Source organism: Myotis myotis, unplaced genomic scaffold, assembly GCF_014108235.1.
Source record: "Myotis myotis isolate mMyoMyo1 unplaced genomic scaffold, mMyoMyo1.p scaffold_m19_p_14, whole genome shotgun sequence".
NCBI lineage: Eukaryota > Metazoa > Chordata > Mammalia > Chiroptera > Vespertilionidae > Myotis > Myotis myotis.
The window spans coordinates 37782095-37808598 of NW_023416318.1; the positions used below are offsets into that span (position 1 = coordinate 37782095).

Here is a 26504-nt window from a genome sequence, read left to right on the forward strand (position 1 = left end):
ACTAATTGTCTTGCCTTTTAAAATAGGCATATTTGACAACAAATATAGGGTATCCTCAGAAAATGTATACACACAGTAATTATAAAGGCAGTGTTTATTAAAATACATTTCATTTTCAAAATTGAGCTATCGGCTGTTAACATGTGTATACATCTCTTGGGGACACCTTGTATACTCTTTCTCCCTCAATATGAAATGTCTCTCTCATCTAGTATTCACGCAATCTCTTCATCTCTCGCTCACTTTCCCTCTCTGCTTGCCTCGAACAATCTCTCTGACCTTTGACTTCTGTATGCCCCATAATCGCTAGCTCTCTTCCCGGCTCTCCTATCACCCCCTCCCTTGATGATTTCTCTCCCATTTCTAAGTTGATAGATCACTGAGAAACACCAGGTCATCAGCTTTTAATTCCTTATGTAAGGACTTAGGAATCAATCCAGGAGGTTGGGCCAGTACCAGATATCTGATTGCTACAGCTTGATGTGCACGTGAGGCCACGGAGAGCAAAGTAAAAATTTTACTGGCTGAACAATTCAAGGAAGTAATAAGCATGCAAGCTTTCCTAGTGTGACCACTCAAGAGGCTGAAACGTTCTCAGGACGATACCTTCGTTGGAGTTCGATACCAGCAAAGCAGGGGTATCCACTGTTTCTTCTGGTTGATGAGCAGGAACGCTATGATAATGGAGAGGCATATCACGACGGGAACCACGACCGCGGCTATGCTGTCCAGTGAGGAATCTTCCGCTGGGTGCCGCCTCTTATTATCTCCGTAATCTACCTTGAGATGACCCACATCTAAGAAAAATAAAAGGATTACAAGATTTATTACCTATGCCGGAATTTTTAAGGATTATTTTAATTACATTGCAAACAAATCAACAACTTGGTTTTACGGCTAAAACATGATTAAGGTCTAGTGTTGACCCGCAGAGCTCTTAGGGATGGATGTAAAAAGTACTCGGGTGAGGTGGTTAATGATTGGGCATGATGATGCTTTTCTAACTAGTCAAGAAAATTCTTATCTAGACTTTAAGTGACAAAAATTCAACTACTGAAAGTATTTTAATTTATTGGCTTCTAACACTTTAAAGGAAAAATATTAGCTTAGCTCTGTTTACTTGCAAGTAGGAGATTAGACAACGTATATTCTTGGACTTGCTAGGGAAATAGCTAAGACCAATTACTAGAGTATTAGTAAAAATTAAGCCAGAACCAAGAGCTTGGTGTTTTGATCAGTACTCTGGTTTGCTGAGCTCTGAGCAAGAATGCCTTTTCATAAATTTGTTGGAAAGTCACCAGGCCTATTAGATAATTTTCCTGCCTTGTTATTAATGTACTACACAGGGGACAATTGCTCGTTTTGCTTATATGCATGAAAGTCTTTCTGCTCCTTTTAATCATCCTCCTTGCAATGAATACTGCAGACAGAGATAACAGGAAGTTTTCTTACTTTTGTTTCAAATAAACCACTGTAGTCAGTTTGTCTAAATGCATCAAAGACCAGGTTAGAGCAAGATGCAGGACACAATCAGAAGGAGTTGCCCCTAAAATGTTCTGGAAACTCAGCTCACGAAGTAGCACATCTTTGTGATATTCAGTGTTTAAAAATCCATTTTTATGAATATGCTTCTTTGTATATGTAGGGGATAGGGGGAAGAGAATTTTAGCCAGCGTAGGGAGAAAAAATGCATCAAGAATAATACCAACGGTAAAAGTAACATCGATGAACTCATGTTTCAAATACACAATGAATAAAAGGAATTAATTTTTGGTTTACCACATTTCAAATGATATTGGAAATGGTTTTAGGAATATCTGTCACACAAGATTTTTATAAAGTAAACTAAGGACATCTTGGTGAAAGGAACATGAAACTTCAACTAGGGTCTGTTTATAAAATTCAGTCCTTAAGTTCTGTTCATATGCTAGCAGCAGGCCATAAAATTTAGCTTTGAGCCTTCCTAGCGGCCAAAGCAAAATGGAAATAAAGTATCATCAAGATTCATAATATCTTTAAGATTCAAACCAATCTGTTGCTTAGGAGAAGCATAAAATTCCCTGCTACTGACACATGAGGATCCATGTAGACCATAGGAGAAATTTTCTCAACGTATTACAGTGAATAAGGCTGTTTTTATGACCAAAGCCCAGCACCTAGAACGGGATGTGGCACAGACTAAGCACTAGTATCTATTGACTGAGGGAGTATAAACATAATGCTACAGCACCTCTCAGAACAAGTACACCGGGAGCCAGTCACTGTGTCCAGGAGGCTGGCTCTCAGCATAACTTAGAATATCTACTAGTAGAGTAACAGACCATTAATCTCTCAAGCAATAAATACTGCTTCTTCCAAAACCTATCATAAAAATTATATAGCAAGGATTTTGAAAATGTCCTTGGAGTAGACAGGAGGCAGTACTGAGTCGTAGCTAAGAGCAAGTGTATACTATGTGGATCCAGCGATCTGCTTTTACAGAGAAGGCGATATTGACAGAAACGCTGCCTTGCTTTCCCACTTTACTGAGAGACAGACTAACATCTCTTAAACGGACAGAGCAAGGAAAGTATGAAGCACGGAATAAACCGAACTCTCGGAGTGAAAACTACCCAGAAGCAGAGGGTAACCTAATGCATGTCAGTGCTCAGTACGGAACCCACAGGGACAGTGAATAATTCATAAGTCTATTCACACACGTAAATATCAGTGATGGCTTAGAAATTCCACCTGGGCCGGGAACATACTCTGTTCCATCATCACTAAGTCTCTGAACATGTGAGGCCAGAAGGAGGCAGTTTACCCAGTGGCCTGCAGCCTTTATTATTCGGGTGTCAGATGTGTTACAGCCAAGCAGGCCTTCTCTAGAGCAGTTATCTGAAGGCAGTTTTAAAAATGCAACAAGCCTGGCAGGAGTGGCTCAGCTGGTTGTACTAAAAGGTTGCCAGTTCGGTTCCGTCAGGGCACATACCTGGTTTGCAGGTTCGATCCCTGGTCGGGGCATGTACAGAAGGCAACCGATGGATGTTTCTCACATCGATGTCTCTCTCCTCCTCTCCCTTCCTCTAAGCATGTCCTCAGGTGAAGATTAAAAACAAATTTAAAGTAGATGCTACGTAAGACCAGACGGGTACCAGCGGACTCTGGCACTTACCTCTGCGGAGATGGACAATGTCATTTTCACTAGGAGTGGGCCACCTGGGAACCTGCACGTCAGTCTCGCCACGACGATTTACCTTCTCAATGGGCACATTGGTTGGTTCCGGGACATACATTTCTGAAAGACGGGAGATTTTTCATAAGAGACGGCGGAGGGGCTACTGTTGTTAACTGTTGTTTCCTCAGTCCAAGTGGATGGTGCATTCAGTTCAACACAACATGTGGGGCCGTGAAAGACCCAGTTTCTGCACTGACATTACTGCTGGAGAGCCCTGCTCTGCAGGGGGTGGGAAGCATGTCTTAAAACCATTTGAGAGGAGGAAAAAGAGTTTTCTCTGTCAGGGTCAGACACTCTGCTTTTCATGGCAGACGGTGTTGACTATGGTTTTGTGCAAGCATTGGATTGGCTGAAAAGGAAGGATTGCTTTTACTTTCCATCAGCTAAATACTACACTCGAATAACTGTTGCTCTTTAATCCACGAGTGTTGAATCATTTACATGTCACAGGAAGTGAAAAAATGAAAGCTTTTTCCACTCCTTATGCATTTCTTAGCCATTTCCACCCAAACTCTCCCCTTCAATGGGAAGGCCCTGCTGTCTCATTTAAGTCTTAAACGTCTGCTGTGTTACCACTGGAAGCGGAGTCTTCGGTAAATGCATTTCCATCATATCAACACTTTGATCAATGGCATACTACAAACAAAACTTTCTGAGAAGAACATTCTTGCTCCCAAATATCAAGTCTTTTTTCTTTTTTTAAGTCAAAGCTTACCTTGGCTCCTACAAATATATTTATATATCCTAACCCCATCTGGCTAACAACCACCAGCACAACTTTCTAAAAAAATAATCCTTAAGAACCTCTATTTTCAAAATGCAACGATAAAAGTCCCACTTCATCATGTATGTCCTCATATAATAAGGTTATTCAGCATTGGCAATACTAAATACTAATAGCCTAATTTGGTCCCAATATAAAATACGTAAGATACTAAAAGTTAATAAATAATCCTCTCTGCTGAGTGATCACTGTCTATCCCAAAGTTACCGGCTTTCAGGAAGTAAGCCCTAAGATGAAGCTGGGAAGGAAAAAGCGACAAAGACAGCATCTGCTCAGCTTCCCCGGGGAGTTTACCGAGTGCCCGCCAGGGAGATGCACCCTGAGCGGTTAGAAGCAAACTGCCCGCGGCTGCCCGTCTGGGAACTGCAGAGCTCCACTGTCCCTGAGAACCAAGTCCCTGTGGCCTCCATCCCGACTCCCGCTCTCTGCCTTAAATTATCAGGCCTCAGACACGGCAGGGCCTAGCCATTCATCCTTTCCAGAGGTTCAATGGGCCCTTGAAAACTCTAGAAACTAAGACGAGAATTTACTGGAAATGTCACCCTTTACAGAAGCCAGGGAGTCTCAAAAGTGTCTATCTTATCTGAGTCTTCCGAAGAGCTTCGACACTGTGCTCATTCTCTCTGGTCCTGGGCTGGGTGTGTTGGGGAACAGTGTTTAGCCCGATGCGGTGTGAATATCCTGGAGGGATTTGGGGAGAAAGTGAACTTGACATTTACACGGCATGTTTAAGTGGCACTGCACCCCCGAGCCCTCCCCTGCCGGGGCCAGCACAGCCTTGAACCTTCCTATCCGGCAGGGCCAGCCTGCCCTGCTTCTGCGGCCTCGGTGGAAAGGCCTCAGGTGAGAGCTACTGCATACACCTGGGGATGCCCACAGCGGAGAGCAGGGGCTCTGCAGAGGCCCCGGGCTGGGACCAGGTGCGTTTCACCTCGGGTTTTCCTAGGTGAGAAGCACCTTTGAAATTCTGCCTCCCAAATGTGGATTTGAAGGGAAAGCCTGCCGACAAGGGAGACGGCTGTGTGCGTTCTCTTCCCACAGGTGCTGAGAAAGGCTCTACCTGGCAAAGGCAAGGAGAGGTAGGGAGAACTGCCTGGGATGAAGCAGGAGATCCTCTTGACAGACTCTCTCACCGTGTCCAACAAGTGTTTCCTGAGCACAACCTCTGAGGCAGACAGTGGGCTGCGCCTGGGGGCACGGCTGTGATCAAGGCCAGCCCTGCCCTCTGGCCTCCCATCCCCACAGCAGCTCTCGACGCCATCTGAGCTCCCGGGGACTATCAGTCTGCCCACTGAACTCATTCTGCTCTGATTAAAGCCTATTTTAATCACAAAATCCTCAAAGCTCTAGTTTAGGGCCCTCAAGTCGAAGGGGAGAGGGTCCTTTCCCTTTAATGCAAACTTAAGCAGGAAACTGCCTCTGAGCCGTTTGGCCAAAAAGGATGTATTTTTCAGGAAAAACAAACTGGAGAAACAAGAAGTGGGAATGCTGCTGCGTTTCCATGCCTAGACCTCGGCCTTCCCTGGCCAGGGCTGCATTCAACCACCTGTAACATGTCACCCTCCCGGCATTTACCATGAGAGCCCTTCCTAGCTGCCAGCCTTGTCAGGGGACGGGTCTCCCAGGTCCCGGGCACGGGGTCACAATTATGAATTACTCCTGCGGTCGGTCAGATCTGATCTGAATTTGGGAGGAACCCAAGATGACTTACCAGGGGTATGTGCTACATTCAGAGGCACCTGACCAGCTGTGAGAGCCACCTTCCTTAACATGTCCTCTTCTGGTCCACCTGGGGTTCCCGAGCTGGATATGCTCCCAGCTGAGGGTGCCACTTTTTGGAGCTGGAGCGTGAAGTCCATGCCCAGGTTTCCTGCTAACTGGCTGCATCACCCGACAGGTCACTGAACTCTTCTGTGAGGTGGGACAAGTACAACCAGCTGACCAGCCCACAGGTGTTGTACTTATACCCAAAGCTGGCAGTGGGGCCAAGTGCTTTGTAAAGGGTGAGGCTAGGTCAAAGCAAGGTAGTGGGGGCTCTCCAGACGAGCATGGAAGCCCGCAGGCTCAGGGAGGGACAGATCATGGTGTGCGCGGGGGAAAGCAGGGCAGGAGCCTGGCCTTCCTGGCAGGCAACAGATCAAACGTCAAGAGGCAACAGCTTGACTGCCGGCAAAGTGCGCAGAGTGGTAAGATGGAGAAGTGACTCCTTAACAGTATCAGGTGCAGAAAGGAGGGTTACAGAAATTAAATCTCAATCCAACAGTGATTCCTCACTGAGAAGCCACTGGGGAAATCTGCGCTAACGAACAAGGATGTTCGCAGTATCTGCAGTCTCTCCTTCATTAAACCCACCCCCGTCACCTGGATGCGGGTCCTCACCGTCGCACACCTGGGATGTCTGCACTGCGAGCTGAGCGGCCTGGCCTTGGCCTGTCCCTGCTGCACACACCCTGCTGGGCGCCCCAAGCACGTCTGCCACCATGTCCTGCATCTGCTCACAAACGAGCCTCCCCACCAACGACTCAGGGCACGCTCTTCACCCAACAGCGAAGGCCCTCGAAGGCTTGGCCGTAGCTGTGGTTGGTCTTTCGCTCCTGCCCCTAGAACTCTTGTCCAGGGCACGAGGCCTTGGCCTTCCCATGTCAGGGTCTTTGGTCAGATCACCCTCCTCGCTGCTATGAGGAGAGCCCACCTGTCCTTCACGGTCTAGCTCAGGCCTCCTCTGACAGCCAGCCTCCAAGGCCACTGTACTCACAGGAAAACCTGCCGTGGTCTGGAACAACCACGGTCTCCAATGCACCCCTTCTCCTCCTCTCTTCAGCCACTCACTAGACTTGCCCGCACCACTGCACCGAAAGGCCTCTGCGAGGGACTGAGTGTCACACCTGGGGGCTCCCCTCCTTCCTCGTGGCCCTGCGGCTCTTCTGGGTCTCTCTGTAAACGTGGCCTTAGCAGGCGGGCGCTCCCTGGCCCTCCCACGTGAACCGCCACCACCTGCCCCCCTCCCTGCCCTCCGCCCGCTGAGCTTTCTCCGCAGCCTGGTCCGCACCCGCGCGCCGTCTATCCCCTGGCAGCGCTGGCTGCCATCTCTCCTGCGGCAGCCAGGCTCCGTGAGCACGGGGCGGGTCGCTGCTGTGCCCAGTGCCCACACAGTGCGTGTGCACAGCAGGTCCTGACAAATCTTTGCAGAACAGATGTGGTTGTTTCACCATTTATATCACAAAGCGCACATTCCTAAGAAAACTTAAGAAACAAAGGCGACACATACTAGACAAAACAATGTCAATGAGAAATACAAGCCTTTCCTCCTCCTCATTGAAAACACGTAAGGATTTCAGCCCCCCCCCCCCCCCGCCCCGCCCCCACTGAGCAATGGCACCTCACAGCAGGGAACCCTGACTCAATCTGTACCTTAAGGCCACTGAGACACCAACATGCCAAGTACCCGGCAGATGGCCCTGAAAGGGTGTGGCCTCCTGACCTGGCAGAATATCCCATCCTCCTTGGGGGACAAAGGGACCTTAGAGGCGCTCCGCGAGGGCTGGTCTGCACAGCTCAACAACAGTGATGTGGGCAGGACTCGGTGAGACGGGTCCACGGCTCCCATTTCACACTGCACAGCATATGCCCCCTCGGTGGGCGTGCCTCCTGGCCCACTGGGTGGCACGGAGCAAGATTCTCTAATAGAACTAAGTACACACGAGACTCGCGGCGGAGATGCCGAGGCTCCTGACTCGCCCGGACCTCACGGGCCCTGGTGAGCCCGCTCTTGGGTCTGTGTGGTCAGCACTGCCCGAGGCTGTCCTGCCAGGGGCGCAGGTCTCACTGCTGGGACCAGGGCAGAGGGGGGCGGAGCGGTTTTTATCCGGGAGACACAGGCATGGAGACTAGCAGGAGGGTCTGGGCAGCTGTGGGGGCTTAGGTCTGAAACTGGGAGGTGAACCGAGCTCTCATGAAGGGTGGGAGGGGAGGGGGGAAGACAGGCACGGGGTTGCACACAAGGACTCGCGGATGGGGCGGCGCCTCGGGGTCTGCTCAGGTTTCATCTGCAATCAGTTTACCAGAAGAGTGGCAGGACGAGGGCTTAGGTACCTGGGCATATTGGGCAGCAGCTGCCTTCCACGTTGATGGGCTCCACGCAGGGCAGCGGCGGGCAGCTGACGGTGGAGCAGAGGGTCTGGCCCTGCAGGCAGTAGCAGTGCGTGCAGCTGTCTATGTCCCAGCGCTCCTCGTCGGCGTAGGCCTTCCCGCCGAAGTGGCACACCACCCTCTTCGCGATGCTGTCTTCTAGGGGCAAGAACAGGGCACTGTGGAGTGGCTTGAGGTGACAAAACACGGTTCTTATTATACCCAAGGGGAACCGCTCCATACAGTTGCAACAGGAGTGAGGAGTTCCAGAATCTTGGAACTTTTGCTCCCCCAGACCCCTTCTGCCTCCTCCCTCTGCCTAGGAGACTCGTGTGGCCAAGGGCCACTGCGGCCACGGCATGGTGGTCACGATTACAACCGGCCGGGAATGACACCGCCTGGGGAGGGGTCACCAGGCTGTCATCACAAAGCATACACATGAATCACGGTCTGGCTGTTGAACATGCCACACAGAAAAACTAAACTGAAATAGAAGTAGGTAAAGACACATGCAGAGGTTTTATTCTATCTGGAAAGATTTTTTTAAAAGTCCAGCTGAGTATGTTTATGGAACTAATTAAAGCAATTCCCACTTTTCGTTAATCTTTTTTGTAGATAGTTCAGGGGAGTAGTAAGGAATGGACTGGCGTGTCAGAGCGAACTAGCAGGGTCCCGGGCTCTCCCAGACGGGACTCCTTCATCCCCAGGGATGCCGATGGCATCGTCCTCAGCAGATTTACTTTAAAAACCACCTCGTTCATTTCAATCCGTTTTTCAGTCATGTATGGTTTTTGAGAACATTATATTTTTAAGAGCTATTTTTATGTACGAGAACTTACAGCTTAAAACCTTCTGCTCCTCCTTTTTCCCTCCATTTCCCTTGCCATTATCACTTCTCCCTCCCCCGCTTTCCTTCAAAGTTCCCTTCTCTGACATTAACGCCTTCTCCTGGTTTCCTGAACTCACTTCCTGGTGGTCACGCTGCCCTAGAGCTCGGGCACCACCGTGGCTCAGTGAGGCCCAGGGAGCAGCAGAGCGGAGATGGCAAATCGCTGGGGGAACACGGGGCGGGCAGGCCCGTGACTGGGGGACGCCTCAGAACCTGGGAGAATTTGTGCTCAGATTCTAGGGGCCCTTCCATCACCACTGGTCACCAGAAAACGGAAAACAACAGGGGCCGGAAATGAAGCTCCTTAGGAGAGGAGTGTGTCCAGGGCTCAGGGTTCTTTCTAGAGGCCTCTGGGAAGCTCTCGCAGGGATAACGTTCACCACCCAGACAAAGCACGGAGCCCAGGGTGCTGGAGGGTGCACCGAGAGCCGTGCCCGCCTGGGTCAGGAGCCGTCTCCTCCCAGCAGCCCAGACCCTGCGGCAGAGCGCCAGGTGGCGGGAAGCCCCTCTCTGCAGCCCAGGCTCAGAGCTCCGCCTTTGCTGGGGGAGGGGGAGGGTCCCCGATGGACATGCTCACAGATCTGTCCTCGGTGCCAGCACCCTGCTCTTGCCAACGACTCCAGCACAGGCGGCTGCTCAGGCGGCATGGACAACGCCCTGTTCCTGTAACATTGTGTGTTTCCGTAGACACGTGTTCCTCAGCGAGAGCGCAGGAGGGAACCTACCCCAAGTGTTCAAATGCGTCCTCTCTCTGTTTCTCAACACTTCCCATGCCCCTCTCATACGACTCCTTAAGGTTCAACAAGGGACATCAAGTAATCACAGAAAGTTCTAGTTATAAGCAGAAGTCTTTCCCAGTATCTATTAAAAATATTTTACTGTATTCATAAATGTCCCACCGAAGGCTTTCTGGTGCCCTGAATGTTCAGTTTGAAAACTCATTTGGAGGCTTTCAAACCAAATTCATGACAGAAGTGTTTGCTAACACAGAGTCCTTCGAGGAGGCAACTTCATCCAGCTGTCCACAGCATACGTGCCAAATGGCCGAGTCAAACCAATTAATAAACCTAATTCTAGTAATATTCTGACCGCCAGCCAACATTTCATTGAGGGCATTTGATGCACCATCAAATCTAGAGTCTTTTAAGCAGAGAATTCTTTCTGGAAGAAAGCACTTCTTCTTAAAGCAACATTGCTGATTTTATGCAGAGCTCGGGGCCACAAGCTCTAGGAACCCCAGGGCCAGCGTTCTCAGAGCTGACCTCCTTGAAGACTGGAGGTCGGCGGAGGCAGGTGGCCGACAAGAGAGACACCAGATGGCTCTGCAAGAGGATGTAGGTGCCAAGTCCTGCAGGAGAGAACTGGCATCTGCTGAGCACCCATGGTGCCAGGCGCTGGGCCGAGAGCTGCACCTGGGTCAGCCTCACAGGACGGTGAAGCAGGCTGTGCATCCCGCTCCAGGGAACCAGGTGTCCCGGGGGCAGTGACTTAATGCAGCACAGCCAGTGAGCAGCGGAACCTGCACGTGCCCGGCTCCATCCGACCGCGAGGCCCACGTGCTCAGCATGGACGCTACCTAAGGCTTCCCTGCCCTCCCCCTTCCCGTGGTCTCCAATGTGCCTGGGCCTCGCCGGGAAAGTGGACAACTGCTTGGCTACCCGGCATGTTCAGGGGAAGGCCAAGCCAGAGCCACTGCACGGAATTTTCAAGTAAAATGAATGGAGGATTCTTAATTTTGGCAAAACCCTGAAGATTCTTCATCTCCTCCAGGGTGGCTCCTACGTGGTCCATTTTAGATTACAGTTAATGAGATTTAGGTTAATAAGGCTTTACAGAACGATGTCCACCTCTGACTACATTTCACCTGAAAGGCTAAGGTCGAAACGGAGGCCTGCACGCACGGAGAGGATGTCGGCCGACTGAGCATGGCGGTGCGCCCTCGTCCCCCCACACACGCGTTTCTTTCCTGGATGTACCACCTCCTTCCACGGCTCGTCTGGATTTACCCAAGCAAGTGGCCAGGAAGCTTTAGGGGCTACCTGGTGTACAGGCAACACGGTGGCTTCTATGCAATTTGAGGTCCAAATAATAAATGAATAAAGACACCGTCGTTTTGGGGGGTGGGGAGACAGCAGAGTCTAATGCAGTGGTTCTCAATCTTCTGGCCCTTTAAATACAGTTCCTCATGTTGTGACCCAACCATAAAATTATTTTCGCTTCTACTTCATAACTGTAATGTTGCTACTGTTATGAATCCTAATGTAAATATCTGATATGCAGGATGGTCTTAGGCGATCCCTGTGAAAGGGTTGTTCGACCGCCAAAGGGGTTGCGACCCACAGGTTGAGAACTGCTGGTCTAACGGAAAGCACATATAAAAGCATTTTAAGCACTCGGGCTGGAGAGGGTGTAGAAATAGAGACACAAGAATAGCGGCTAAAAGTAATTGGTTTCTATTTGGCTATCGAGTGAGCTGTGCCATTGAACACTGTTATATTTATCACTCCAACTGGTCTGCTTACACGGACAATGGCGTGAGCTTTATTCTTTAATACCTAAAAATAACCCTAACTTCCCCCGGCTGAGTGCCAGCTATGTCCTGGGCACCGTGCTGAGCAGCTCACATGGGCCAATTCCATTGGATCTCATCAGCCCCAGGGACAGGGTGTTAGGCCAATCCCACGCAAAACCGAGGGGCAGGGAGATGGCATCACGTGCCCAAGCTGCAGGGCTGGGAAGTGGCAGGGCTGGGCTGGGCCAGGCACCGAAGCAGGATGACCTCAGGACAGCCCCACTCCCGGGCAGGGACTCAGGCCATGCGACAACTATTGTTAGGTTTCCCAACGCTCGTATCTGTTGGGTCTTAAGGTCTTTGTCTTCAAAGGTACATTACCCTTCAGCTGACTGCACCACACACCTGGCCCAGGTGTGTCAGGGAATGGAGACCAGCAAGGGGCCACCTCGGACCCACGGTCCTTCTGGGCCAATATCCATTTACTCTATTTAAGACCCTGTATCTCTGAGGAAGAGGAGAATGTTTCTGGGAAACGAGGTGTGACACCAATAATGAGGCTTATTTTTAAAACGAACACTGCTGTCTGTCTGCTTGCAGTTATATATCCAATCAAGTTATATATCCCTCTTCTGTGCAGTCACGGTGGAGAGCTACAGACATAGCCTCGCACAGCTTCGGAAAAGAAGCGACGTTACCTTGCATTGCCTGTGACTACAGTAAGAACATGTATGTCTTACAGTGGTGGAGTTCAGAGAATTCAGCGTGGGTTTTTTCTTTCTTTCATTTTCCTCGATTCTGCTTGATACCAAAGAGGATGAAGAAGTGGCAAGGCCCTGAGATGTTAACTCCTTTCAAGCCGACGTCCCACCTGTTCAAACTTCTCTCTCCAGGATCAGATCAGAAGCCCTAACAGGCTGTCAGCGGGACTCTGCTCCTCTCGAGCTGTGTCACTAACGGCACTCTAACCCTAATGGACACCTGGGAAAACCCAGAACCGAGAAGTGCGGTGCTTTCTTCCTCTAGAAAGGTCCCGGTCAGGCCTCCAGGAGGCACTGATGGGGCGGCCCAGGCTGCTCTGCATCGACCACGAGGAGGGACGTCCCTGAGCCCTGGCAAGGAGAGCATCTCGAGCCCGCCCCGCTTCCTCCGTGGAGGAACAGAGTATCTATGCTCCGCTCAAATCATGGTAGAGTCGGGCTTTTCACTTCTGCCAGGGCACAGCGTTGGTGTACAAATACTCCAGGTCTAAATCGGGTTGTGTCTGGCGGTGGTGGTCATGGAGTCAGTCTTGGTGTAGGAGTGACTTCCTGGGAGGAAGTCAGGCAGCTTTAGAAACGGCATCAGTTCTTTCAAATCTCCAGCGGACTATTTCGATCCCAATGGCCAAGAAACTAAATGCAGCTCCCGCTCTCAGAATAAGTCCCAGCGCAAAATAATCCCGCACAGGGCGGGGGTGGAGGGGGAGCTGGCTCATCCCACACATCGCCATGGACAGCCTTCTGAGCACGTGGTCAGAGGTACCGAGGCCGGTGATGCCTCTGCCCTGAGGAGATGCTTCTAGACCAGGGGCTCCCTTTGTCCTGTGTGATGTGGAAATTGCAGGCCCTGCTATTATATTATACTTCAATTTGGTTTCTTAAGTTTGAGGCTCAAGGGACTAGAAGAAGTCATTTAGGCAGGCATAAAATGGGACTGGGACCACTATGGGGAACATGAGATTAAGAAGAGGGAGTACAAAGAGCAGCCACCTCTCTCTAGGGACACACTGACTGGGGCAAGAAGAGGGGAAGTACTTTAAGAATTTTAGCTTATAAATGGAACAATGCACATTAAGGTGACCGAGCAGCCATGGCTATTCAAGCTAAGAATGCGTAGGACGAGGCATACCACCAAAGCCTTATTTAAAAACTAGAGGCCCAGTGCATGAAATTCGTGCATTTGAGGGTGGGTGGCGGGTGTGAGGTGTCCCTCAGCGCAGCCTGCGCCCTCTCACAGTCCGGGAGCCCTTGGGGGATGTCTGACTGACAGCTTAGGCCCACTCCCTACAGCAGTCAGACATCCTTAGCGCTGCTGCGGAGGCGGGAGAGGCTCCTGCCACCACCGCTGTGTTCACCAGCCATGAGCCTGGCTTCTGGCTGAGTGGTGCTCCCCTTGTGGGAGCACACTGACCACCAGGGGACAGGTCCTGCGTTGAGTGTCTGCCCCCTGGTGGTCAGTGTGCATTATAGCAACTGGTCGTTCTGCCATTTGGTCGATTTGCATATTAGCCTTTTATTATATGGGATGTCCTCGCCCTTCCCCTGCTCGTCACTGGGATACTCTGTCCAGGCCTTTCTCGTGCAGAAAAGCAGCAGGTGCTCTGTTTAACGGGGAAAACCAGACTCTGCCTGATGCCCGTCACTCACAGCCGCTGCACCCGGTGTCTGGGGAGCTGTGACTATCCACATGGCGCTTGCCACTCACCAAGTTGTTCACCGTGTGGATGGCTAACTTTCACAGCACGTTCACGAAGCACAGGACACAGGACAGCATTATTATTTCCATCCTCCAGGCAAGGAAGCTGAGTCAGGTCACTGATGTGTAGCTAGAACAGGGGTGGGCAAACTTTTTCACTCGAGGGCTACAATGGGCTCTTAAACTGGACTCAGAAGAAGGAGCTGCGGCCGTGTTTCCCGACGTTGCCATGTTAACACTGCTGCTGGTGAAAGAGCGGAGGGGAGAGCAAGAGAACCCTCCGCTCTTTCGGCTCTGCGGGCCGGATAGAACAGCCGAAGGGGCCGGATCTGGCCCGCGGGCCATAGTTTGCCCACGGCTGAGCTAGAATGTGCCCGAGGTGAGCTCATGACCCTTTGGCTCCAAAGTAAGTTCCCTTCCCAACACAGGTTATTCATCTTAAGAAAACATGTTGGGGACACAGCTGTGAAGACTCTTCCGATGAATATACCAGCAGAACACCACCGTGGCTTGAAAATGTACTACATGCAATTCCATGGATTTTGTTGTTAGAAATGCAATTAAATAGTATTTACTAGGTTTGATTCCTGGGCTGAATTAAATACCCAATGATCAACAGGTGTTCCAAAGAGACACTATATATATTTATCTCCAGAAAAAGATACCCAAACAAATCAACAAACCTAAGCAGAAATGAGTGCTGCACAACAGACTGGAGAGCGAGGGCAGACACTGCCTCTGTCAAGGAGAAATATTATTAATCATTTGCTAGTTGAAGATCACGATGGTATTATAAGCAATTAGACAAAGCCATTCACTTCACAAAATTAATTCTCAATCCTATTAATTATGCCTGTGTTACACATTCTACCGAATTAGCACACATAATACGAGGCCTTCACACATCAGAGGGAGGCATTATCACTGCACATTAGCGACTTGATAATTTAGCTGAAAGGAACACAAAACTCATAATTACTCTGCTTTTAAAGGGATCACCACTTTTCTCTTAGGGAAGAAAGAGAAGGAATACCTCACAGGGTGACAGCAAACATGCTTTTGTGTAGGGGTTTTATCACCAAAGTCAGACTAAAGTCAGGTTTGAGGGGTTTAGAGATCTCTGGTTGTCTAATTAGGGAGACCATTCACCCACGGAGGAGCTGTGCAGCCATGGGAGGCCAGCAAAGGGGGAGGGGCAGCACGGGAGACCCTGGGAGCAGCTCATCTGGATTAGGAAGGAGCTGGGCTCAACCTGAGAAAGCCTAGGACAGGAGACAGTGCCAGGGCTGTCCCCGGTGCCGACTGGAGGAGCGATCGGGTGCTTTAAGACATGCCACGGCATGGCTTCCCATCTCTTCCCTTTGCTAGGTGGCCTCTGAAGGCAGACTCAGGCTCTGCCACCGCGGCAAGGTACCTGCCTGCAGGTGTGCTAGTGCCGTGAGGCTCCGTGCCTTCCGTACAGAGGGAAGCTGCTAAGAGAACAAGCCTGGTGAGAGGGAGGGAGCAAACTGGAGTCAGAAAATCCCACACCACAGTCAGGAACTGAACTTGACTTCACACGCTTGGACACCAGGGGTGAGGAAGGATCCAGGCTAATGTAATAAAGCGACTTGCAAAATAGGCCTGATGACTACAGAAGGGAATGCGTGACTATTTCAATAATAAAACAGTGTGTGAAGCATTAAGGTGAACGAGTGAACAGCAGCACACAGTGTGCTCAGCAAATGTTAAGTGTCCCCCAAAGTGTTCCCCTGAACATAAGCCACAGGTTTACGTGACACAATTTACACCCGTGTCAGTAAGCAGCAGGGGCAGTTGTGGAGGGAGATGTAACAGACACAACATTCCCAGCACACAATTATGAGCATGTATGAACCACAATTTAGTGGAAGTGCTTGCAAGTGAACCTAAAATCAAAATCACAATTTGGACCAAAATGTTATTTTCCTCCCTACACTAAAGAAGATTGTACAGTCTAAATGACGCAGAAATTGAAATAGGAAATACAAAAGCAACAACAACAACAACAACAAAAGGCAAGGACACTATATTATGACTTGCAGGCATCTCATCGTATGTTTGAATTTGTTAAACTGGTTTTGTGAGAAAGAGAAGTGATTTACTATCGTCATTTAGAAACAAACTTACTAGCTGAGCAACTTACTAATGACAAATTTATCAATTAAGCAGCAAAACGCCACAGGAGCTTTTATCTAAACAAAATAATCTGAACATAGGCAAGATTCACCGCTGGATTCTGCCCCGAAGGGCTAGGCAATTCCCGGCGCCCTGGGCCCGTTTCCTGAGTGGGACCGCAGAGCCCTGGTGGATGCATGAGCCCTTCCTTCAGGACCGACGCTCTCATGTTGAAATGGGGTGACACCGGCTGTCCCTCTGCCCCCTCCTACCCCTGGCCTGAACAGCGGCCTAGGCATGTCTCGTATTTAGAGCTCACCCAAGGCAGTGCTATTTTCCGCAGGAATTTTGGTCAGCCCTTTGAAAAGGTCAGTGGCACTATGCCTTGGTATATTTTTGGCTCCACTTAGGAGCTACAAAGCTCATGGGAATTACAGCCAAACCCAAGGTCGCAGTCCTGAAAAGGTGGGGCAACCACAGGACCCATCTGCTTGGGACACTCCTGGTCGACAGCTGTTGTCCCATCACACGTTATGAATAGACCCCCTTTCACTCTCAAAAGCACCGTGGTTTGAAGAATAAATGACAGAGATGGTCAACCTATTGAAAGAGAACCCAGCTTTCAAACATACATTGAAATACTCCCTGACCATGACGCAGAACATCCCTGAGAGCAGAAATTATGTTTTTGGAACATCTTTCCATCTCTTGCAGACCAACATGCAGAATAACAGAGCAAGTGGCCCTCCGCCCAGCGGCCTGAGGCCACAGCCACGGCCACGGAGAGGGAGCGTCCTGATGATGAGCTCGTGTCATGGCCCGAGCGTGGCTCCTGGGCTCACCCGTGGGAACTGCTACAAAGCTCCGTGGCTGGATCGCTCCTCCTCAGATATCACCCCAAAACATGCAATGACTTGTCTCTAGAAAGAACACGAAAATCTCCAACCAGAGTGCACGAGCCTGCAATCACTGCAGCTCGCCTCCCTGTCCACCTGCTATCGAAGTAGGGGGGTACCGCTCGATGGCGACACACCACTGTCTCCCACGTGACTTTATGAGCTTTCCTTGGTACAAAAGCAATAAAGGAGAGCGAGAGCCTTGGGAGCGAGGCTGCACCTCTATCAGAGCTGCCAGCTGTCGGCGCATCACCTCCTGGGCTCCGGGGCAGCACCTAGCTTGTGTCCGGGGGACTGGCTTGGGTATAGATGTCAGGGACTAATACGCGTGTGTCCTCTGCTCACGAGCTGTGTCCCCCTGGGTCACTGGAAGGTGAGGGCTGTCAGTTACCCAGGCCCCACTCTGTGTCCCTAGGCCCTGAGGATGGACAACTGTGCAGCTGAAATGGAACCAATGAAGTGTCAGCAGACAGAGGAATACCGGGAGGTAAGTCGGTATTTTGTGGGGAGTGACCTGAAGGCAGGGGCAAGCTTTATGTGGTAAGTGTGCTGTAAGGAGATGGGGGATTCCATGGGGAACACAAGGCCACCGGGAATGACAGGGCAGAGAAAGACAGTTGGGGTCTTGGGAAGTCTGAAATGGCCAAGCAGCCCAATAGGACAGGTCAGTGCGGTACCATCAGGATATCCTGAGGCGTGTGATTCTGAGTAACGCTTAGCTCGGGATCACATCTTCCACGTCTTCCCCGCCGGACATGACTACTCTGACTGTGGCACAGCAACCAGAAAACCAGATTTCACAAACAGGAGCGGATCCAGGCACAGGGCCGTCGATGTAGACGCAGTGGCCCCGGCGGAGCCGAAGGACTCTGTCTCGGTCTTACCTATGCAGTAGGGACAACACTGGCCCTTTCTCAGAACAGGTCTCTCACAGGATACTGCCGGGCAGGACTCGGAGAAGCAGCTGATGAGGCTGTTCATGCAGACGCAGCTGGTACAAACGTCAGGCTTCCAGGACTCGGCGGCCAGGAACATGGCCCCCTCCTCGTTCCTGCAGTAGCTGGGCTCGCTGTCGTTGCGGGAGGGAGAAGGCTGGAGAGGCGCGTCTGGAAAAACAAACAGGAGGTCAGCAGGGGAAGGGAGGTGCTGCAGGCCAGGCCACCCAGTGTCCCACGGGAAGCATGCTCAGTCATGCACTTGTGTGCCACGGTCCTTAAAAATGTCACAGTCACGTCTGGCCAGCGTGGCCCAGGGGTTGGGCGTCAACCTATGAACCAGGAGGTCATGGTTCAATTCCTGGTCAGGGCATATGCCTGGGTTGCATGCAGGAAGCAGTGGATCAAGGATTCTCTCTCATAACTGATTCTCTCTCTCTCTCTGAAATCAATAAAAATATACATTTTTAAAAATGTCTTAGTCACTAAACAGCAAATCTGATTCCACCAGGGTTTGAATTTTAAAACAAAGAGGCTCTGTCAGTGGCTTGCACAATACCCACTCTCCTTCCTTGGATTTTTGGGGGGTGGTTGAGGACTTGAGTCACAATGTAACTTGAACAGGACCATCCCTCTCCCTGTTTTCCCAGTTTCCCTTGCACCTGGGGGGAGGCGGGTGCCACGTCACCTGTCTGCGGCTAATGTGACCTCCTGGCTAGTCAGAGGATTTCTGGGACAGCTTCCACTTCCTTAAGAGAAGGGCGGGTGCGATGCCACTGCCCTCCTTCCACATGTTCCTGCCTCTAACGCGAGTGTGTTACCTGCAGCTCTAACACCCTTATCCCACGTGTGAGAGAAGGGCCTCACGTCACTAAGACCCTGAGTTAATGCGAATAAACACCAGCCTCCAAACTTCCTGTAAAAGAAAGTTCTGCCTACATCCATCCTACGCAATCCACAGCCCCATAGATTCTCACTGAACCGCCCCCGAACACCTCTATGCAATATCCCAACGTGCACATTCGCAGCTGGAAGATGATGGGAGACCCATATCGTTCATCAGGATGCGCCCCCAGAGACGTCGTAAGCATCTTCCCCTAAAGACTGTGACCAGAAGGTTCCCAGATCCAGCTCCCACTGGAAATGGACACCCGGATAACCCTCTGGGTCCTGTCCACTGAAATTACGTGAAAACTGTAACTTCAAGCCGAAAAATGACGGGGATGTAACAGGGGAAAATGTGTGAGTGAGAGTCCCAGACCAGAAATCTCACAATTCGCTGACCGAGGAGAAAGCCCTTCTAACCACTGCTCGATTCGAGAGGCCCTGATGGTCTACCTAGCAACCGTCTCCGAGAGCCACGTTTCTCAGTGGATACAGGGTCTGAACGTTAAAGAATTACCATGTGCTCCTGTCAATCAACGTCAGGAACCCAGTGAGTGAGAAGCTCTGAATGTCACTCTCTCCTCGCACCCACCTCCCAGCAGCACATGTGACCTGACCGCGAGAGCCCCCCCCACCCCCCCAGGCCGGAAGGAAGTCAGCAAACGAAATGGGCCAACACCTTCTCCTCCACAATTTTAACTGTATCACCTACTCAGTCCCGAAGGCAGGCACAACCCAAAGGCAGCCACTGGGTCCACTGCTCCACCTGTGCCCAGTGTTAGGCCTGCCCACACAGCCCACATCCACGTGGCTCAGAGATGGAGGGGCAGGGTTACGTTCTTAGTGGCCTTTCTGGGTCAGCCGTGTCTAGGAATAATCACTTAAGAGACTGACCAATGCCAACTTTTGCTCTGGCTGGAAATTGGGACAACTCACACTCCAGACCTCACCAGGCTCTGCAAATTGCCACGAGGTTGCTGTGGGTTAGGAGAGCTTAGCTCCTTCAAGCAATGCCGCACCTCGGCCTAAACATTGAGGAGAAAGAGCAGGAACAGCCCTTGATCTTTGGGCTGAGCCTCTGAGCCAATGAATCTGGGCCACAGGTGGTGAAGTCCCCCCGCCTTCCCCTTCCTCTATCAGCTCCTGCATCTGTCCCCAGATCCTAGTACAAGTGGTAGCAGAGGTGCTTCCCACTTCAGCTGAAGGTTCCTAGGGTATATGTGCTCCTCATTCTTTCCTTTGGCGGCGATCCTCTCACTTTGTCATTATTTATGCAAATGTTGAAGACTGAATCACTGCTCCACAGGCCGGGAGCTGTGCCGGTTGCCATTAACCTGGGGAACCCCATGGCGCAATCCAGGCACTCCGCAGTATCTGTCAGATGAGTGATCTAAGTGGACACAGATTCCTGATCACCAATGAAGACACGGCTCCAAGGGGTCTCTACCAGGAGGACGGGAATAGTCAGGGCTATGTATGAACACAGAATCATCGGCAGGATTTACATCTGAATAAAACAGGGATAATGGTAGAAGCATGGGAGGGACTGGGCCATACATACCCTAACAATGGAGTACATATGAACTCCTTCTTATACCAGAAAATATGCTGCACCCACTAAGCTTCTCAGATTACCACGGCAGCTAATTGCACGGAAGATTGTGTACCAAGACGGTCACACCGCGGCAGCAGTGCATGCCGACAACAGTAAGCATGTGGCTATACCTGCAAGTCCACCCGAGGCAATTCAAACAGAGCATCAACGTGAACCCTGGCTGGCCGGGGGGCAGACAGGACACTGGATTCCGGCCGGCCCACCAGATGATCCAATGTAAAAAAAGTAGCAAAATGCAAGGGTTGATGTTTTACTGCACAGAAATGCCCTAAGAATATACATTTAGAAGGTAAATAGTTACTAATGTAAGTTGAAAAGATAAAAGATTAAGCAACAACAAAATAAAACTAGTGAGCTGTCAACTTGGTAATTTTATATATACAAATTAAATATCTTTTGGGAAAAAGTCATATATTCTAGTATTAATTTGGAAAATAGTCATACATTCTAGTGTAACTAAAGTGCTACTCTAGTTACAAACCAGTAACTTATGTTTAAAATCCTGACAAAATCTGATTACATTTGTTCCAGGACCATCAATTTACCTGCTAAGGCCAGATTATCTGAGAATGAGAAGAAAACAATATTACTCTTTGCACAAGCCGTGCCAGTCACTTAATTCTTCTGGAGCTTAAGTTATTAATCATCACAGGCGGGAGGGGTGAGCATTATGTGTATTTCAGTGACTGCCCTGCTCAACATTCTCCAAGTACCCTCCCCACCCTTACATACTTCAGAGAATTTTATTGATATTATTCATCAATATCTGCTCTTTCCATTTGTTAAAGACAGAGATGGCTTTTCACATTAGTGAAATCATTTGGAATAACTGGTGCGGCAGGACTATCTCCTGCGTCTGTGATGTAGAATGAACTGGGGGGGGGGGGGGTGGAGACGGGGGAGGCGATTGTTTCTAAGTCACCTCAGGTACAAGGCATATTGAACTTATAAATATGTGGTCTATAGAGGGGATGGATTTATTTATTTATTTAAAATTTACCTTTATTGTTGAAAGCCCCCCCCCCACCATGAACCCCCTATTCCCCATCCCCACCCTTCCCCAGGCCTTCACCGCACTATTGTCTGTGTCCATGGGCTATGCATATATGCACGGAATGTCATTGGTTAATCTCTCCCCACCCCTTCCCTCTGAAATTCGTCAGTTTTGCATGCGTCCATGTCTCTGGATCTTTTCTGTTCATCAGTGTACTTTGTTCATTAGGGTTAGAGGGATGACTTTAGAGAGCAGGCCGCCAAGTGTTCGTGCCTGGGTTACAGGTGATGGCTTTGGGACCCTCACATGCGGGGCTCAGCCTGCCGGCCCTGCACAGCAACAATGCCCGAGCCGCAGCCTTCCCCGCCCCGCGTCCCGGGGCCCTGCGCCGTTACCTGTACACTGTGGGCAGCAGGAGTCCTGGGTCCGCGAGGGGTTCTGGCAGAGCAGCGGCGGGCACACCTCCGTCTCACACATCACCCGCCCGCTGTGGCAGGTGCACTGAGTACAGGAGTCTATGTTCCACGTTTCTCCTTCCACAAAGTACTCTCCTCCAGGGGCGTGGCAAATGGAGGGGGCGCTGAGCTCGGGCTTCTGCTCCACAAGGTCATCTGGGAAGGACACAGCATCCAAACACAAGACGTTACTCGTCAGCAGCCATCCCGACGCCCGAAGAGCCTGGTGCCGCGTGCTCCAAGGGGCAGAGGATGAACTGACGGCGAAATACCTCCCTCTGCTCTTCTCAGGAGCAGAGTGAAGGGCATAGTCCTTGCACAGCAATAAACACAAGGCGACAGCAGAAGAGGCAGTTTTAGGAAGTGAGATTCAAGTGGCCTGAGTTGAAAAATCATGACCGGCCCTGGCAGGGTAGCTCAGTTGGTTAGAGCGTCGTCCCAATACGTCAAGGTTGCGGGTTCGATCTCCGTCAGGGCACGTGTAAGAAGCAACCAATGAATGCGTAACAGACGTTAAGGGGTTCTCTCTCGCTCTCTCCCTCCCCTCCCTCTCAAATAAATAAATTTAAAAAAAATTAACAACAACGAGGGAATCCAACAGGAGCATTAAATTACAGGAGCGAACTCCGACCACAGCAAAAAGAACAAGAGCCTCAGGGGAGCTCTGTGGATGTGCAGGACTGCCTAGACCAGGGGTGGGCAAACTTTTTGACTCGAGGGCCACAATGGGTTCTTAAACTGGACCGGAGGGCCGGAACAAAAGCATGGATGGAGTGTTTGTGTGAACTAATATAAATTCAAAGTAAACATCATTACATAACATAAAAGGGTACGGTCTTTTTTTTTTTTTAGTTTTATTCATTTCAAACGGGCCGGATCCGGCCTGCGGGCCGTAGTTTGCCCACGGCTGGCCTAGACTGAAGATGTTTTTCATGCCGTGAATGCTTGCTATGGTCCAATTGCCATGCAACGTGCTCTCTCTACATGTGTTATTTCACTTCTTTACATCGACCTTGTGGGGAAGCTGAGGGCTCAGAGTGTTAAGGGCAGACAAGGGATCGGAACCTAAGTCTACGTCGGGATCACGGGCAGGCCTCCAGGTTAAACATAATTTCCAACTGCTCCGTCCTCTCCATTATCCCTCGGACCCCAAGCACTCTGGTGCTTGCAAATGCATCCTGCTGCTGAGCTGGCCACTCCCTGGCCTCGATCCACTGCCAGCAACTGAGCAGGAATGTTCTGCAGAGTCAATGGTCTGGAAACTCTCACCTGAGAATAAACACTTTTTTGGGGAATAGCATCATCAGGAGAGGAGAATGCTCAGAGGCGGGTGATAACTCTGATTTCTTTCCCGGGCGGAGAGGTGATTCTGACCTCTTGATGAGGTGATAATGATAGAGAGGGAATTTAATGCTGCAAATACCTAGGAGGTTCTGGGAGTTGCCTCGAGGTTGTGCTGAGGGAATGAGAAGTGTGAAGACATGAGCCATCTTTGTGTAATCCAAATACAACAAGCATTTCAAGGAGGTGTTGACAGTGTCGAACCCCGCTGAGCGGCAGTCTGGAGACGCAGGGCGAGCTCACGCCTGGAGCTCAGCGGAGGCCGGGCCCCAGGAGAACGCCCTGTCTGTGCAGATGCTCGGAGCTGAATCACCCAAGAGCTCACAGACTGTCATGTTCAAAGGGGCGGCCAGCGCGAGAGTCCACGCTGATGAGATTCGTGGCGGGGGCTGAGCTACAGTTGAGGAGGCCACTCTCCACTCAGCTCCATCTCAAGGGAACTGGCAAGACTGGAACTCTGACTGAGCGGACGTGGAACAGAAACCTGCCAGCAGCCCAGGCTTATAGTCCTAAGCCACTGGACCCCATAATATAGGAGGAAAGGAGAGAGGAAGGCAAGAATGAAAACTGAGCTGGGGCACGAGGACAAAGGGCCTTTCTCGTGGTTTACAGAGAAAACGGAACACTGTTCCAAAAGCACTGATAAGCTGATGCTGGAAGAGGGCTCTCCTCTCGTCTCATTTGCTAATAACTCCCTTAGATCTGTGTATATACTATGTACCTCGAGGCACAGCATGTGAGTGGCCACAGAGATGGAGCCGAAGGAGGAACTGTAAGGTAGGGGTGAGAAAGAAAATAACAACCAAGAAACAGTATCATTGGGTAAGTCTTCCATCAGAAGGGTTTCAGACTGCTCACGTAGCCCAGAAAAAACAAACAAACAAACAAAAAAAGCCAATCCTGGAATGGAAGAGGGAAGAAAATATTCTTTGAAGGAGGAGACCATGAAGGCAACCAACCATTCTGGGATCTCTAGTCAGAAGAATCCATATGTGGCAATCCACTAGGATGAATATATTTGGGAAAAATATACCTACGTATCCATAGACAGGGGTGGGCAAAAGTAGGTCTACAGCTGTGAGTATGCGAGGGTTTATGCGTGTATTGTTTATTAATTATTGCATTATTGATCTGTGTTATGTAAACAAATGTCTACCCACCCCTGTATGTCAATGTGCATGTGTTTTTATACAGGCACCCACAGTAACTTGGTGTGTGTTTGCATTAGCACTTTGAAGATCTCTGTGACAGCGAAAACCAGCTCTGGTCCCACTAACTTTCCGCTCTAGCCGAGCATCTGTCCTCAGACTGCCTGCATTCGCACAGTCGGACTTGCTGGGTGTGTGTCCAGCAGAGACCCAGGCGCGGCCCGCACACCACACACTCCTGCCTCTAATGAAAGCAAGGGGTCTGCACTGGAAGGCGTTTTTCCTTCCCCAGAGTTAACAAAGAGTTTTGTTTCACCAAATTGCTCACTGACCTTCTGTTGCAGTGGGTTCTTGGTGGTTTTTCCCTAGTTGATAGCAGAGCACGTGTAAAAGGAAATAGTTTTGGGACAGAGCACACCTGACTGAGCTATGGGGAAAATATATCAAACCGAACAGTGCAGCCTGGTCTTTCCGGGGGCAGGAGGGCTGCTTGCACGGGAAGGGGGGGTAGGGGGTGGGTGTGCAGGATCTCAGAGCTGCAAGAGAGGCAGGTGTCCCTCTGCCTGCCTCCAGGGCACTAGGGCAGGTGAACTTGGCAGAGTGCACCACCTCCCTCCAGGCTGGGCCTGCCTTGCTGCATGGACCAGGCCTGGGTTCCCGACTGCAGACTTACCCACAGGCAGACACCGGACCAGGGCCGACCAGAAGGAAAATGGCCACGACTCCGACAGCTGACAAGTACTTTTTAACTTTAAGAGAAACCTGATGCTCGAAGAGAGCCTTCCCTTCTCCCTGCCTTCCTCCCAACTGACAGTCTTACCCCGGGTGAGAGAGTTCAGCTTTCTGTGTCTGTTTGACAAGTGAAAACCGGCTAAGTGTGTTTTCCCCCAACTCCTGCACTGGGGAAGAAATAATGAACAGAAGACTGTCTTGAGCTCTTTGGACAAAAGGCACGAGATGAAGCATTATGGTAATGATGGCTGGTACTGACAACCGTAATCCGGACCCCCAGGAGTCAGAATCCCTTCTGCTCTTCTGCTAACTTATCTTGATGAGCGTTACTATGATTTTAAATGTTCTGGATGTGCGGTCACTCTGAATTTCTCCATTTGGCAAGCATGCCACATATCCAGTAATTTATTCCCCCCCCCCCGCCCCCAAATCCATTAATTTAAAAAAGAGCAATAGCTGTGGACTTTAATAATCCTCTCCATCTCCAATATTACTTTTGTAAATAACAAGCTTTTATGGAACACAATTAACACCAATCTCTTCCAATTAACTAAGAGTTCAGCCTTAATCGACGCTCCATCAAATGGAGAGCTGGAATTGAAGAAGTGCATAGGCCCACAAGCCTTTACACAAATGTAGCTCAAAGACCAATATAACTGAGGGAGCCATTCAAAAATAAGAGAGGGGAGTTAGAGCTTTAGATTTTTCTCTGGCCTCTGGCTGAGCGTTTACAGCACTCGCTGACCCTGTGTCTGTGGTTGACCAGAACCACGGAGCGCTGACCTGTGTTCCAGGCCGTGCCCTGTGCCCTGCATCTCCCCCCACCCCCACCCCGCCAAGCACAGATGTGATGAGACCCGCTGGGCAGACATCACTGCGTAGGGAGCGCACCAGACGGCAGCCAGCTTTTACCTGAGCACGACGGGCAGCACTGTCCCGGGCGGATGGTGGGGCTGCCGCAGGCGGGCACCGGGCAGGTGATGAGCGCGCACATCTCCCGGCCGTTGTGGCAGTAGCACTCTCGGCACCCGTCGTGCCAACTCTCCTCGTTTTTATGGTGATGGCCGTCCATGGACAGGCACGTGCCGGACAGGGCAGGTGAGGTGGGTGACGCGGGGACCTCTGCACGGACACAAGGCAGCCTCGGTAAGGACGCGGCGACCGCACAGGGCGAACTGCCTGCAGCGTCCTCGCAGGGAATGCTGCCCAGCCACCCAACGCCCGTCTACGAGGACAGGTTACTCAGGAAAAGAGTTTCAGTGAACATGCTCGCAATTTTGAAAAAAAAAAACAACAAAAACCCTGAAAGTATATTTCTGTCCTATTTGTGGGATTACATGTGGGTTTTATTTCTTTCATTCAACTTCCTCATTTTTTATA

The 26504-nt window shown here is 50.5% G+C and overlaps 1 protein-coding gene across 6 annotated transcripts in view; it reads right to left on the bottom strand.

Annotated features, from left to right (window-relative positions):
• Positions 1-26504, bottom strand: part of CRIM1 (cysteine rich transmembrane BMP regulator 1) — a 175442-nt gene that overhangs the window by 3123 nt on the left and 145815 nt on the right. For 4 of the 6 annotated variants that reach the window (XM_036334873.1, XM_036334874.1, XM_036334875.1 and 1 more), the window contains 6 exons: positions 26037-26246; positions 21844-22059; positions 17904-18125; positions 8094-8288; positions 3155-3277; positions 607-797 (listed from right to left, as the gene is read on the bottom strand). In XM_036334873.1, the coding sequence (XP_036190766.1) occupies positions 607-797; positions 3155-3277; positions 8094-8288; positions 17904-18125; positions 21844-22059; positions 26037-26246 (1157 nt within the window). The remainder of the gene's footprint in view (positions 1-606; positions 798-3154; positions 3278-8093; positions 8289-17903; positions 18126-21843; positions 22060-26036; positions 26247-26504) is intronic. The other 2 variants (XM_036334871.1, XM_036334872.1) reach the window with 2 other exon arrangements.